We start from the raw sequence: 12652 nt of genomic DNA on the forward strand, positions 1-12652 counted from the left end.
TAGTAGCTCAGTCTACCTGCATGAACTGGAAGGAAGCTTCAAAGTCTTCCACTGGGTACATTTTGATGCGGAAAAACTTGAGTCCCATGATGAGGCTGATGGTGGACTGGATGACGTACGGGCTCTGCTCTTTCTGCCTCAGCTCCTTGAGCTCGGAGATGAACTTCTTCCTCACTGCTGGGAACCTGCCGAGGAAATGGTGACCAGATATGAGCAAGTCTCGTGAGTTTTAGTAAATACCATTATATCTATGTCTAAGTGGGGGGGGGGGGTTACATTTGAAGAATAACTAAAACAAAGCATCAAGAGTCTTCTAATCTCTGTTCATTTGCATAGATTGAGCACATTTAGTCTGCCCCCCCCCGCTCTTTTAAAAACACATGCACATGGGTATATGCTTTTTTGCATATGTACCAACCAGCCAGATAGATTCTACCAACAGTACAACAGTGCTCTACAAGCCTATATTTAGAAAGGCGCTGGAGGGGCAATGTGCAGGGAATATGTACGTGTGTTACTGCAGCAGTTTAGTAAGTGAAATAGTTATTAGCCTTGTTCTACGTGCAGAGAGTTTAAATAAAGCACATATAAACACTGTTATCATTAACTAAACTGAAAAGAGTATGTACTCAAATTTGTCATAGTCCTGTGTGTGCAGAATGCAGTGCAAATAAATAACAGAAAGGTGATTCAGAATGCTACTTGATTAGTGTAAGAACACAAGACAGTTTTTCTCCCTTTGCTCAATTAGATCTCATACTTGGTCGATAACTTTGTTCCATTAAGTTTGTGGATTTTTGGGGTTATTATCTTTGTGTGTGTGTGTGTTTGTGTGTGACAGTTTGTGAGCTGCCATGTGTAACTGTATTACATAGTAATAACTCAGTAAAATTAGATTTTTTATTTCTTTTTTTATCCTTCATCGCACATGACATTACGTGACACAGTTGGAGGACCCTTATCATTACCCTTATGCACACAAACACACATTCAGACTTGAGGAACACAGCTATTACTACACTATGTTCTTTACTTGTGCTGAAGTCGGAGAGACGGCATTTGTAATCTCAGATTTCACTGAAAATTGGGTCAAAAAGAGGGCAGATAGCAACTGTTGCCACATATTAAATTTTTAACCCAGACAAACAGGCCCACAGCTGTAACACGACCTGGATTCTACTTCAAATTAAAGACAAAAAATACTTTTTTTTCTCTCTGTTGTATTTCTACTCTATGACCACACATCCTTAGTCAGCAGTTTTTAAAGACTGACGAGACAAGCTGGACTTTCTTTTTATTGTGAGTTCCACAACCCCACTCACTGTAGACATCTGGGAAAACAATAACACTGTGAAATATTAAGATTTCTCGTACCCACTTCAGCTGTTACATTTTGAAAACACTGGCCTCAATATCAAGCACTCGCTTTCAGTTTTCATTGAGCTTTGGCTCTGTACATGTTGGGTCTTCAGGGAGATTTATTTCTGAATAAAAAAGTACTGGCAACAGGTACAATTACATGAGAGACACAAACATTTATTGCGTGCAGCTACACAAATATGCATACAGTGTAAGCAGTAATTAATTCAACAATACCTCGACTGAGCAACGACTCCCACTACTTCAGCATAGAGGTCAGCTACTATGTGCATGTTCCCTGTGTTAGGCCCCAGATACCTAAAAATTAAACATTAACATGAATATTATCAATCAAGTGCACTAGTTAGTTTTTATGAATTTGAAAACTAAAATGCATTTAATGCATTCTATTGTATCAATATAATTTTTATAGGTCGTCTGTCTTACCCTTCCTTGTATTTGAAGTGCTTGAAGGCCAGGTTAACGACTTCTTGGATGAGTCCATCCAAAAGAGGATGGAGGGGGATCTGCAGTAAAATGTAATTTTATTACATTTACTTTGTCACTTAAACACATACGAGCTATTCTGGAAGGACAATAATAATATGCATTATTATCAGTGCTTCTCCTTTAAACATTTAAAAGACGTTATGCCAAACAGATCAGACTGCAAAATGTGCCCCACCTGCTTTAAAACTTCAATAAGCACCAGTGAAAAGATGAAATCTATCGCCAGATCCCTCCGCTCCAATAAGTAGTCCTTCTGTTGCTCATCACTGAGAAAGACAGACATAAGACGATATTAGTACACTTACAATAACGGTGTCTGTTCTGTTAGGCCCAGGTGCACAGAGCTGTGAAGGTCACTTTTGACTGCGCTATGTAATGCATTAATGTTGCCGGGTCTTCAAAGTTGTCATATTTTGGTTTCTACCTCAAATTCTATGTCTATGTTATATTAATGAGTAAGCGCGACATTCACACCTATGTTTGGACAATGACTGACCATCACTCTAATCATCCTCATCTAAATTTCAGGCTGGTTTGGGAATATTTGAGCCTACATTGCTTGAAATAAATCATTTTAAAAGGAAGGTATTTCACGATCCAGTTCATGTGTTCATGTGCACAAACAGCTCCAATATTTTAATCTTCTCTCACTTTTTTGACTTGGTGTTGGCCCGGGGTCGATATTCATGGGATTCGTCCTCCAGGCCATTTTGCCTCTTGTACCAGTCGAACAGAGTCTTCAGGATGGATGGCAGGCAGTACTCAGCAAGAGAACTCATAGAGTTAATCAGCTGGACAGATGACAGGAAGAAGAGACGGAGCCAAGAGACAAAGAGAAAGGATGGCAAAAAGGTTAGTCCTGTTCAAAATATGTGACAGTGTATATAGTATGTGTCCACATGAGACACACACACACCTGGTCAAACTGTGGGTCTTCTCCTCTCTGCAGAGATTTGTTTAGTGGCTTCTCCTGCCAGATAAGAACAGACAGAGGTGGAAAACACTCATGTTAGTCTACTAGCATTAGTAAATATTTTGCTTTGAATTTCAAGGAAAAGAAATTCAGTTCAGTTTCCTGACAGAACAAAATGGTCATTGTGTCCAAAAAGAGAGTGAGTGAGACTCATAAATCACTAGGTCAGAAGGTCAAAGCTAATAGTCGCATTTATTAAATGTAACAAAAAGTGAAGAAGTTTACTTTGTCAAACAGACAAAAAGGTGAGATGAGAGGTTCAATATTCTGGCTCAGACATATTAGGGTTACTTTGTTGTTCAAAAAACTGGAAACACAGTGCGTCTCATTGTGAACCATAAACTGAAAATTATCATATAGAGACAAGCAAAAGTGTAAACATGCACAGTTCAAGTACACTAACAGGTACATGTAAGCCTGTACTATTTAGGACTGCCTGCTTTTTCAAATGATAACAGTACAGAGGAAAAAAACCTTGGGTTAAATGTGTATTTGATCACTGACTCTGGAGTGTGCGTGGGTTTCCAAGGTAAAATACAATCCACTAAACACAGCGATAAAGAGAAGGCATTCCCTGATTTACTGCTTTGTCCATTTATTGCTTGGCTGAATTTTTTTTTTTTTTTTTTGCCTTTCCCATTTGTTTTTTTAGCCATCAGAATTGATGTCTGAACGCCAACAGAGATACCCAACGGATTTACTTTGCCAAATGGATCGTCACGGCTTTGTCGTTTTGTTCCATTTGATCGACCTTTGTTGTTATTATTTATTTTATTTTATTTTCAGTTGTTACAGACAGGACAGACATGGCTGGGGGATAGGAAAGGGAGAAATAAAGATGAAGGAACAGAAAAGGATTTCAAATTCATTTCAATTCAAAAGGATTTTCTGGATAGTTAAAAAAGGTTGGAAACTGTGGATTGCATAAAAATGTCGAGCCAATATACACTGTCATCCAAAGTTCCGATGACTAACATAATGAAATAAGAGGGCCAAAATGCGTGTTTATGATGCTGTAACACAGACAGAAGTGGACTAAGCGTCATGGAGAGAAAAAAAAAAAGAACGAATCGAAGCTCGGTCACTCACCAGTGGTTCAGCCATGATGATACGGATCTTGCGTTCAGAGAGCAAGGTGAAGTTGGCAAATAAGCTTTTTAGGACAAACTCGCCCGGCTTGCTCTCTGGGTCCACGTTGACAGGCGCCATGACGACGGGGCCCTTCCTCTCACCCAAGGGACCGCTGGCTGGTGGGATGGATGGCTTCAGCCCCACTGGAGAAGCTGATGACATATAAGACAGGCCAGTTAGTCTGAAGTACTCTGACTCTGTGGGTCACCCCTGAGTTACAGTAAATACTTCTGTGCCCCCAGCGTGCACACATTTTTTATCAGCGTTACTGCTAACTGGAGCATATTTAATGCTAAAGGTTTTTGAACTACAGATCTCATCATTTTTGGGCCTTCAGCCTGCTTTTGCTTTCTGAACCATGACAAACAGCGCTGAATATGCATTAGAAGTTCATATTTGCAATGCTCTCATGGTTGATGACTCTCACTTGTAGAGTCACGAGGAATGGGGTAGTGTAAAAATCATCTTCTTGAGCATAAATTGTATTCAAACTAATAAAAACCACATCTGTGTGTTCAAATTTCGACTGAGTTATGGCTCGGCGATGGACACCGATTCTGGCAATCCTTACACGATCCTCCCTGCTTTGCATTCACGCAGCTGAGTGCTATCTCCTGTGGTAATAAATCTCATACTTGGATAAATAAACAGAATGAAACATTTGCAGGTTTGATTCCCAGAATATGCCGGAGGAAAAAAAACGTGTAAAGTACTTCCCCAACCCCCCAAACAAAACAAAGCAATAATTACCACAACATTTCCCAGATGTGTCTAGTGTGCTTGCATTAAGAACGATGCCAGATCCTGACCTTTCATGACCATGTGACCTGACCTCACAGGAAAGGTGAGATGTAAATACTAACTCATGGACATGACAGGCCCCTTGAGTTAAACCTGAGCACTCAGGCTTTGCAAACAGGTGTTCATATGAATGCGCAAGCCTTTACGCTTACCAAGGCCCTTGATGAAGCTGATCACACTAGCCCTGCTCCATTTCGTTGGCACCTCCATGGTGCAGACAGCCTTACAAGGACACAGTGGGTGAAATGGGGAAAAAAAAAAAACGGTGGGATTTTACAGGCTGTGAAATACAGCAGCCATGATTAAAAACAAAAGCAATTCCTTGCAAGAGGTTAAAGTCACAGAGGACGTTTGTCTACTCCACCATTGTCAAAAATGCTACAGAAGTCCCTTTGATGTAAAGCTTTGGCACCAGGTCGGTTTAACCAAAGCTAAAAGTGTAAATCTCCATCCTTACGAAAATGAACGACAGAAAAAGCGAAACACACGAGCCTGAGGTCAAAAAGAAAACTGTCATGACAGCAGCACTACAGCTCTATCCCACATTCAGTCCAAATCAAACAGGGTGATGAGCTGCAGCCACACACTGGAGGAGCCATAGCCAGAGCAAATCCGCCCAAGTGAAGATGCCTCGATGCTTCAGAGCCAAGAGAGCTCCAGTTGAAAGTTGAAGAGGAGGTGCAGAAGTGTCTTCTTAAAATAAAAGTAGACAACCAACAACCATTTATTCTGTCATAAGGGCAATCTACGAACAGGGATCAAAAAACCTTTCCAGTGTCCTGCTCCAGGAGAGGTTTGAGTAGATTAGAGGCTGCGTAGGGCCTCGTGCTCGAGAGCTATATGAGCCTACAGGTCAGCTATCAGTTTCTACTTTTGCTTCTGCTCCGCCTCCAACCTGCCAACACTGCTCTGCACAACAATTCCTGTGACCTTGAATTCTTTGAAGCCCTTTGGAAAGAAGTATTGAAATTAAGTGCTTCTTTGAAAATGGTTAAGGGCTGTCCTTAAGTAGCCAATAGCAGTTAAGTAAAGTCTGCCCTTTGTGGAGATCTGACCAGAAGAGTTAGGCTGGAATTTCAACACTGCTCCGAGAGTGAGCCGAGGGGCGGAGGGAGGTGCTATATATAGACTGCTGGCGGTCACTCTCTTACATACCCACCACTCCCACTGACCCCTACTCATACACAATTGCAGACACATGAGCACAAAGACATAATATACAGAAACACACACACTCACACACAATAGAAGGTGGTCTCAAACTGAGATAATCTATTACAACTGCTCAGTGAAACACAGTGGTGTACAAGCTTGTGTTTGAGAGTCGAAAGTCGTGGCGGCCCAGGAAAGCTGCGGTGGAGCACTTCCTGTGATCATCTGTAGACCATTTGTATGACTCAGCAATGAAGGGAGTAATTCAGCAGAATTCTACCATGTCCAGTCAATACAAGCCTGCCTTGGTTTAATTACATTTACAATAAATTTCAAATTTTAATTGAGAAAAATGTATTTAAAAATGTGCGAGCGAGAACGAGACAAAGGACGAAAGGGACTGAAATGGCAAAGAGACGAAGAGGAAGAGGAATAAAAAGCAGAATTGACAATAACAACACTGTTTTTCCTTGAGCCACAATTCCACTGAAGGAAATTCCACTGCCGTTTTGATGCTGGATGGAGACAGCAACACATTTTAAAACCCTGACTTGGACTGTGGGCATCAAGTCTTAAAAATAATCAGCAGATTATCTGATAAAAATAGACCAAGTGGAGAGAATTTACATCTGGTGTTTACCTCCAACCATCATGTCATACTAGCAGACAAGCACCCTGGTGGGATGAGTCATGAATAACACGCATTATGAGACAGGGTGACTGCATACACATCTTGATGCATCAACAATGCAGCTGTCACACAGAAATCCTAATATGGACGTTTAAATTAAGGTTAGCATTTAATACCTTTACGTTTTTCTGGGCTTGTGAAAAGACATCAGTTGTGCACATGCTTGCACAGTCTGAGGGCAGTTTAATATGGACTGTGATGAATCACTTGTAAAAGCACAGACAACAACACAAACACACACTGACTCAACTCACCAAGACCAAGAAGAGCTAAACCTGTATGCTGGTAGAGAAGGTACCTGATAGATAAAGGTATTCTGGAGTTTTTATTGTGTTATTCTTGGTCATTTTTGAACTAACCCATAGTTGTGTAGTTATGAGAGGTTTAAATTTGAATGAATATCAACAGCAGTGCAAATCTTAGCCACTGTAATCCAAAATACTGCCGTGTTGTTGTGAACATTACAGGTGAAAGAATTTAGAAATGTTTTTAAGGATGTAATTTTAAAAAAGGATTAAAACTAAAGCCGAAGTAGTTGACATTACGCGCATGAATATTTCAAAGCGATGGCAGGAGATGATGAGGTCAGCTATTTGTCTAGTGATTTCACTCCACAGCAACTTAAAAGTTAAAACACCAACCTAAGTTGGAGCTAAAAGCCTGATTCTTGGCTTTTAAGTCTTCTGATTGCTATCGATATCATGACCTTGAGCCAAACAAAACCAACATGTCTGCGTCTGGTCTACAGCTGTGACAAGTGAGGAAACACGTCTGTTTCTGCAGTGATTTCATTTTTTATTACATCACCAATAGCTCAAGGGGAACCATCGACACGGCCCATGAAATTCCTCCTTAACCACTGCACCGACGTAACCCCTGCTGTCAGTAACCTTCAAAGCACACCTGACACATGAGCTGTGTGGAATCTAGAGACTTCTCAAAGAGGCACACATAAACAAACTGAAGACTGCCACAAGAAGTGATCAGCCAGTACAGGAAAATCACTGCAGCACAACAACAACAAAGCCTTATTTTTGCATTCTCTACAAGGTAAACTACAGGCTGCACGCAGATGAGTCCAAATGGGGCGATAATACAGCGATGTGTTCTGACTACTGTAATGTCTCAGATTTGTAAAGTACAGTATGTCCCAGTTAAAACAGTCGAGAGAGATGCTGCCGGTGACGGACTGCCTCACAGCGACCTACGGTGGCTTTACCTTCTGTTTTGTAAACAGATATTTTGAGTCTTCTGGACCGCACATAATAATATCACATGTAAACAGACAGCTTTGTTTTGTTTTTATTTATTGACAAATTCTGATTGACTTTAGAATTTCTGTAAAAGGCTCAAAGTCAAATAGTGACACTTTTTTTCTGTTAAGTAATGTTATGTATAGAAAACTGCTGAGAAGCCAGATTTACCCTCATTCTCTGGAGCTCTTGCTCAACTACTTGTCTTCCATTATTACGTTACGTAATATTGCCAAATGTTGACAGTGTCGATCACATTGTGTGCCGTCCGTTTGTCCCTGAACTCCAAACGTAAACACAAATAAGCATAGTCTGCACACTGCAGGATCCATTAATGATGAGTTGAGGGCAGACTGTATCACACATTTGTTGGGCACAGCAGCAAGCAACAACAACAGTGATCTGTTAGCTGTACTCACTGCCTCCAAAGGACTTCAGCAGAGACTTGAGGCTGATGTCAAAGAAGCCCGAATCCTGCTGGCTGGTCGCCATGGCTGCGGAGGCTATGTCGCCACGGTGACAGACAGCAGAGCGGGGACAGGACGGCAGGATGAGGCGTTGCAGACGGAGCAAGTAAGAGAAAGAGGAGAGCGCTCCGACAGGAATAAGGCTCGGAGAAAGGGGGAGAAGGATGCGGGTGGGCAGCGAGCGATGCGGATGTTGCGGCTGTCTACTGCTGAGTGTGTGTGTTTGTTTGCATGTGTGCACGAGGAAGAGTGTGTGTATGCCAGAGAGAAAGAGAAATAGTGTCTCTCAGGCTTGCCTGAGCTCTGTGTTGCTATCTTGCTGGCTAACACCCCCCATCCCCTCTCTGTTTTGCTCTCTCAGGACAGTGATACACAGATGTTGGTAGACGCAAGCAGCCAATCCTCTTAGAGGGAAGACAGAGAAAGAGTGCGGCGGGGGGGGGGGGGGGCAAACACACACACACACACACACCAGCTAGTGCTACATAGAGGGTATGTTGAAAATAGAGGGCGATAAACTGGGATGGTGAAAACTAGTGAGTGAGTGACAATGAAAAGGCAGTTTTCATACCGCTGTAGCTATAATGGAGCAGACTAACAGCACTAATGTTTCTATTGTTTTCCTGCTCTGTTTCATATTGTGCTGAGTGAGCATGCCGTCAGCCTGCACTGACCAATAAGAGCCAAGAGTAGCAGTGATAGGCAGGCTGAACCAGCAAATTGCCAGAAACAACTGGTCAGTGCAGCACCACCTCAGGTATCACACACAGATTTTAACTGGCTTCTGACTTTGTGTGGTGTGGAGCATGCTAGATTTTATATAAATATGGATGGAGATCAGCTGGGGATGAAAAAAAATCTCCTTCAGCAACTATTATGTATCCAGAAGGGGCCAGACAGCCAATATATTAATTCAGCGTTCCTACAGAACAGACTGTAAATCATTCCCAACACCAAAAGTCAATAAAAATAGTTTAGCAGCTGATTTCTGTACTTAAACCCCCCAGAACATTTATTATAGCTCTATTATGTAGAAAAAAACCCCCACTTTTTTTCCCCTCAATCTTTTCACTCAAATATTAAGTTAATTTTGAAAAGGGTTTTAAAACAATATTCCCATTCTAAAATGCCATGTCACAATCTCATTGGCAAGGAATCTTAAGTCCTTTGATTATTGATTTTCCATAAATACAAGTGAAAAGCAGCAATTTTTAGTCAGTTTGTTCACAGTCTTCAAACGTTCGACCAGATACATTCGGAAATATTTGGAAACCTTTTCAGAGTAACTGTGCACAGATTCCAACATGTATCCAAGAAAATACCAACAAAGAAAAAAGGATTACGCCGCCTCTCCTTCCTGGTGTGGCCAGCCAATTTCCCCAGATGGCGCCTTATTCATTCAAAGGGCATTAGAGGAAAGAAGGAAAGGAAAGGAGAACTACAACCTACCAAACAAAATTAAACACCTTGAAGAAGAGAAGCTTCAACTCCAGGAGAAGTGAACACAAATAGAAGCACAAAATAGACACCTTGAAGAAAGACAACAACGCCAGCCTGACATAAACATTATTAATGAGGGCTGGGGAATAATGTTTGGTCAAGCACGAGAGCAGATTGCGTTCCTGATTAAAGAGAACAAGAAAAAGAGCGCCGAAGTAAAAGAGATATCTGCCCAGCTTCAAGACAGGAACGCTACTATTGAGGTGATGCAGTGGGATCTCCGAGACATGAGCCAAAAAAATCAGGAGCGCCAAGCAAAACTTGATGAAGCACTGGAAAAATTTAAAGAAATCCTCCAAGAAAAGGAGGAAGAAGACAAAAAGCAGAGAGAAATGCAGTGCAAACTCAAAGGCATGGAGGAACAATACCAAATGCTCAAGGTAAAGCTTGATGAAACAGAATTCAAAAATAAAATGCTTCTTCAGGTAGAAGAGGAACAGAAAGAACAACAGAAACAAGAAAAACTTATTCTCCAGGACGTTGAGAGGAAAAATGTACAACTGCAAGAATTTTGTAATGAAATGAAGGAAAAATCAACTGAACTGGAAGGAGAAAATGAAAAAGTGGAAAAGCTATGCTCGGAGATGCAGCGTAGTATCAGTGGAATTGCAAGAAATAATCAGAGCTCATTAATAGGATCTTGTTGAACTTCAACAACTTGAGGCGCCAGAACAGTGAAATGCAGGCGGAAAAGCAACAACAAGAGAAAATACATGACGACCTGCAGCGTACGCTTAAAGAAATCCAGAGAAGAAATGAGCACTTCGAACACCTGCACAACAACGCACAAGAGAGAAATAGAGACATGCTTAAGGCAAATCTAACACAGGAGGCATCAGCTAAAGAACTGAAAGAAAAGCTTGGAGAAACACAAGCAACATTAGAAGGAGTGAAGCAAAGATGCCAGAAACTGGAGAAGCAAAATGCAGAAACAATTGATGAGTTGACGGCCCTCATCCTGGCCCTCCCGACCCTGTGTTCTCAAATGAACACAGGGTAGAGAGATGATAATAAAATGATAACAATAAACACAATTGGCTACATTTTACATGTGTCAGATCAATGTCTTCATTTAAGAATAATTCATCTTAAGTATAAAAACAAGAAATGGGCAATAGTGTGTTTTTGTGTATAGTATGCATACTTTTCTTGTTGTATCCAAATCCCAGAAGGAAGAAGAAGACAAAAAATAAACAAAAATAAAACTAAAATATATTTCTCTTTCTTTAAATGGATATTTTTAACACCATTCAATACATGTGCAAGTTACATCGGGTGCAGACATTCATGTTCCCTCCATGATTCATCATCATCTTTGTCACTAGTTTGCTTGCAGTGATTTTTTATTCATTAAATCAAGCAAAAGAGTTATTTTTTAACCTTTTTGTTACACCCTTCAGATGAATAGAGATTTTTTTTTAAATTAAATGTGTTGTTGTTGTCAGCCAGCCTAGACATTGACACTGATAATGAAGTCTGACTTATTCCTGACTTATCAGCTGGTACAACTGCTTCACACCTCTGGCAGAATTGAAATGATTCATGTGGCACATGGGAAATTAACCTGTCAATAATTTAGATGCAATGTTCATGCTTTACAAATTTGATCACGTAATTAACAGCGCGACATTTGAGTGAATGTTTTTGTGATCATTTCAGGTGCCTTGGTGCTGCTGGATATCATTTCCAGACGATAAATATTTAATGTGGCGAATGTGAGCTTGATTCTTTGTTTTTTTTTGCAAATGAGGTATCTCTGCTGTCTTGAGTGTGTAGTGAGAAGATACAGAGTCATGGTGTGAAAAGTCAAATCGAAGCAAAGAGTTGGCTCCCTTTGCTTATCACAGCTTAAGAGATTTGAATCTGCTTTGCTTGATGAAGCATCCCTTACCTCAGCAGTGCAGCTGATATTTAATTTTGTCTTCCTTTAAGTAGATACACAGGCCAATACCAACACACTGTATGTCAGGACTCTGCTAGCATCTCATAATAACCTGCCACATCTCATAGCTTTAGTTCAACTTCTAACTGAGTCTTTGGTGTACCTAAGTACAAACTAAATTCTTTCTACCTTAAAAAGCCTTTGAAAATGTCTGCCTAAGCATAAAGTTGTGGCAGTGATGTTACGGTTGGCTGAAAAAGCTTGGAAGTACAAGTGGATAATTAGGGTCATTGTGCAATTCCCTGGATGAACAGCGGAAGTGCCACAGGACATGTGAGCGGCCGAGGGAGGGAGAGCAAAAAAATGAGAGTGAGAGGAAGAGTAAAGAGTGTATAGGATACAGTATTATGCAAAGCTTGGCAGCTCACAGGAGAGCTGCCAAGCATGGATGGCCTGGTTCATATTAACAGACAATTACAGTTTAATCCCACAGGAGGAGAAATATATCAAAGAAGCACTGAAAGCCTATTCCTGTCTGCAACGTCTGTTGTCCCATCACAGTGCTGGGCCTGACAGAATAAGCAAATCACAATTTTGTGTTGTTAACCTGCATACAAGACAATCAAGCCCAACTGACAATCATTAGATATGAAGCAATTTTCAAAATGTTCTCCTGAAACTTTCAAAACATCCTGTGTATAACAACCACTTGACTTCTGGTGCACCAAGTGCTGTACTGATGAGATGACAGCTAAATATTTAAAAGTCTGCACTCTTATCTTTCTCATCCAGTCTTGCTCGTGAGACTGCATGAAAATGTTTGCATGTTTGCTTGTTGACCCACATTAGGTTAAACAGTTACATGTGCCGGCTGGTGGTGGTGGTGGGGCTATATATGGGAAATTTGAATTGTTATGTACTGCCGTTTGACTC

General features: G+C 40.9%; 1 protein-coding gene across 4 annotated transcripts in view; it reads right to left on the reverse strand.

Annotated features, from left to right (window-relative positions):
- The window catches only part of fryb (furry homolog b (Drosophila)), a 50250-nt gene that overhangs the window by 33591 nt on the left and 4007 nt on the right, over nucleotides 1-12652 (reverse strand). For 2 of the 4 annotated variants that reach the window (XM_012918905.5, XM_076889248.1), the window contains exons 1-8: nucleotides 8290-8648; nucleotides 3932-4125; nucleotides 2786-2839; nucleotides 2521-2660; nucleotides 2045-2135; nucleotides 1807-1886; nucleotides 1597-1677; nucleotides 17-185 (exon numbers count right to left, since the gene is read on the reverse strand). In XM_012918905.5, the coding sequence (XP_012774359.1) occupies nucleotides 17-185; nucleotides 1597-1677; nucleotides 1807-1886; nucleotides 2045-2135; nucleotides 2521-2660; nucleotides 2786-2839; nucleotides 3932-4125; nucleotides 8290-8362 (882 nt within the window). In that variant the 5' untranslated portion in view covers nucleotides 8363-8648. Of the gene's footprint in view, nucleotides 1-16; nucleotides 186-1596; nucleotides 1678-1806; nucleotides 1887-2044; nucleotides 2136-2520; nucleotides 2661-2785; nucleotides 2840-3931; nucleotides 4126-8289; nucleotides 8649-12652 lie in introns of those variants that run through there. The other 2 variants (XM_076889246.1, XM_076889247.1) reach the window with 1 other exon arrangement.

Source organism: Maylandia zebra, linkage group LG10, assembly GCF_041146795.1.
Source record: "Maylandia zebra isolate NMK-2024a linkage group LG10, Mzebra_GT3a, whole genome shotgun sequence".
NCBI lineage: Eukaryota > Metazoa > Chordata > Actinopteri > Cichliformes > Cichlidae > Maylandia > Maylandia zebra.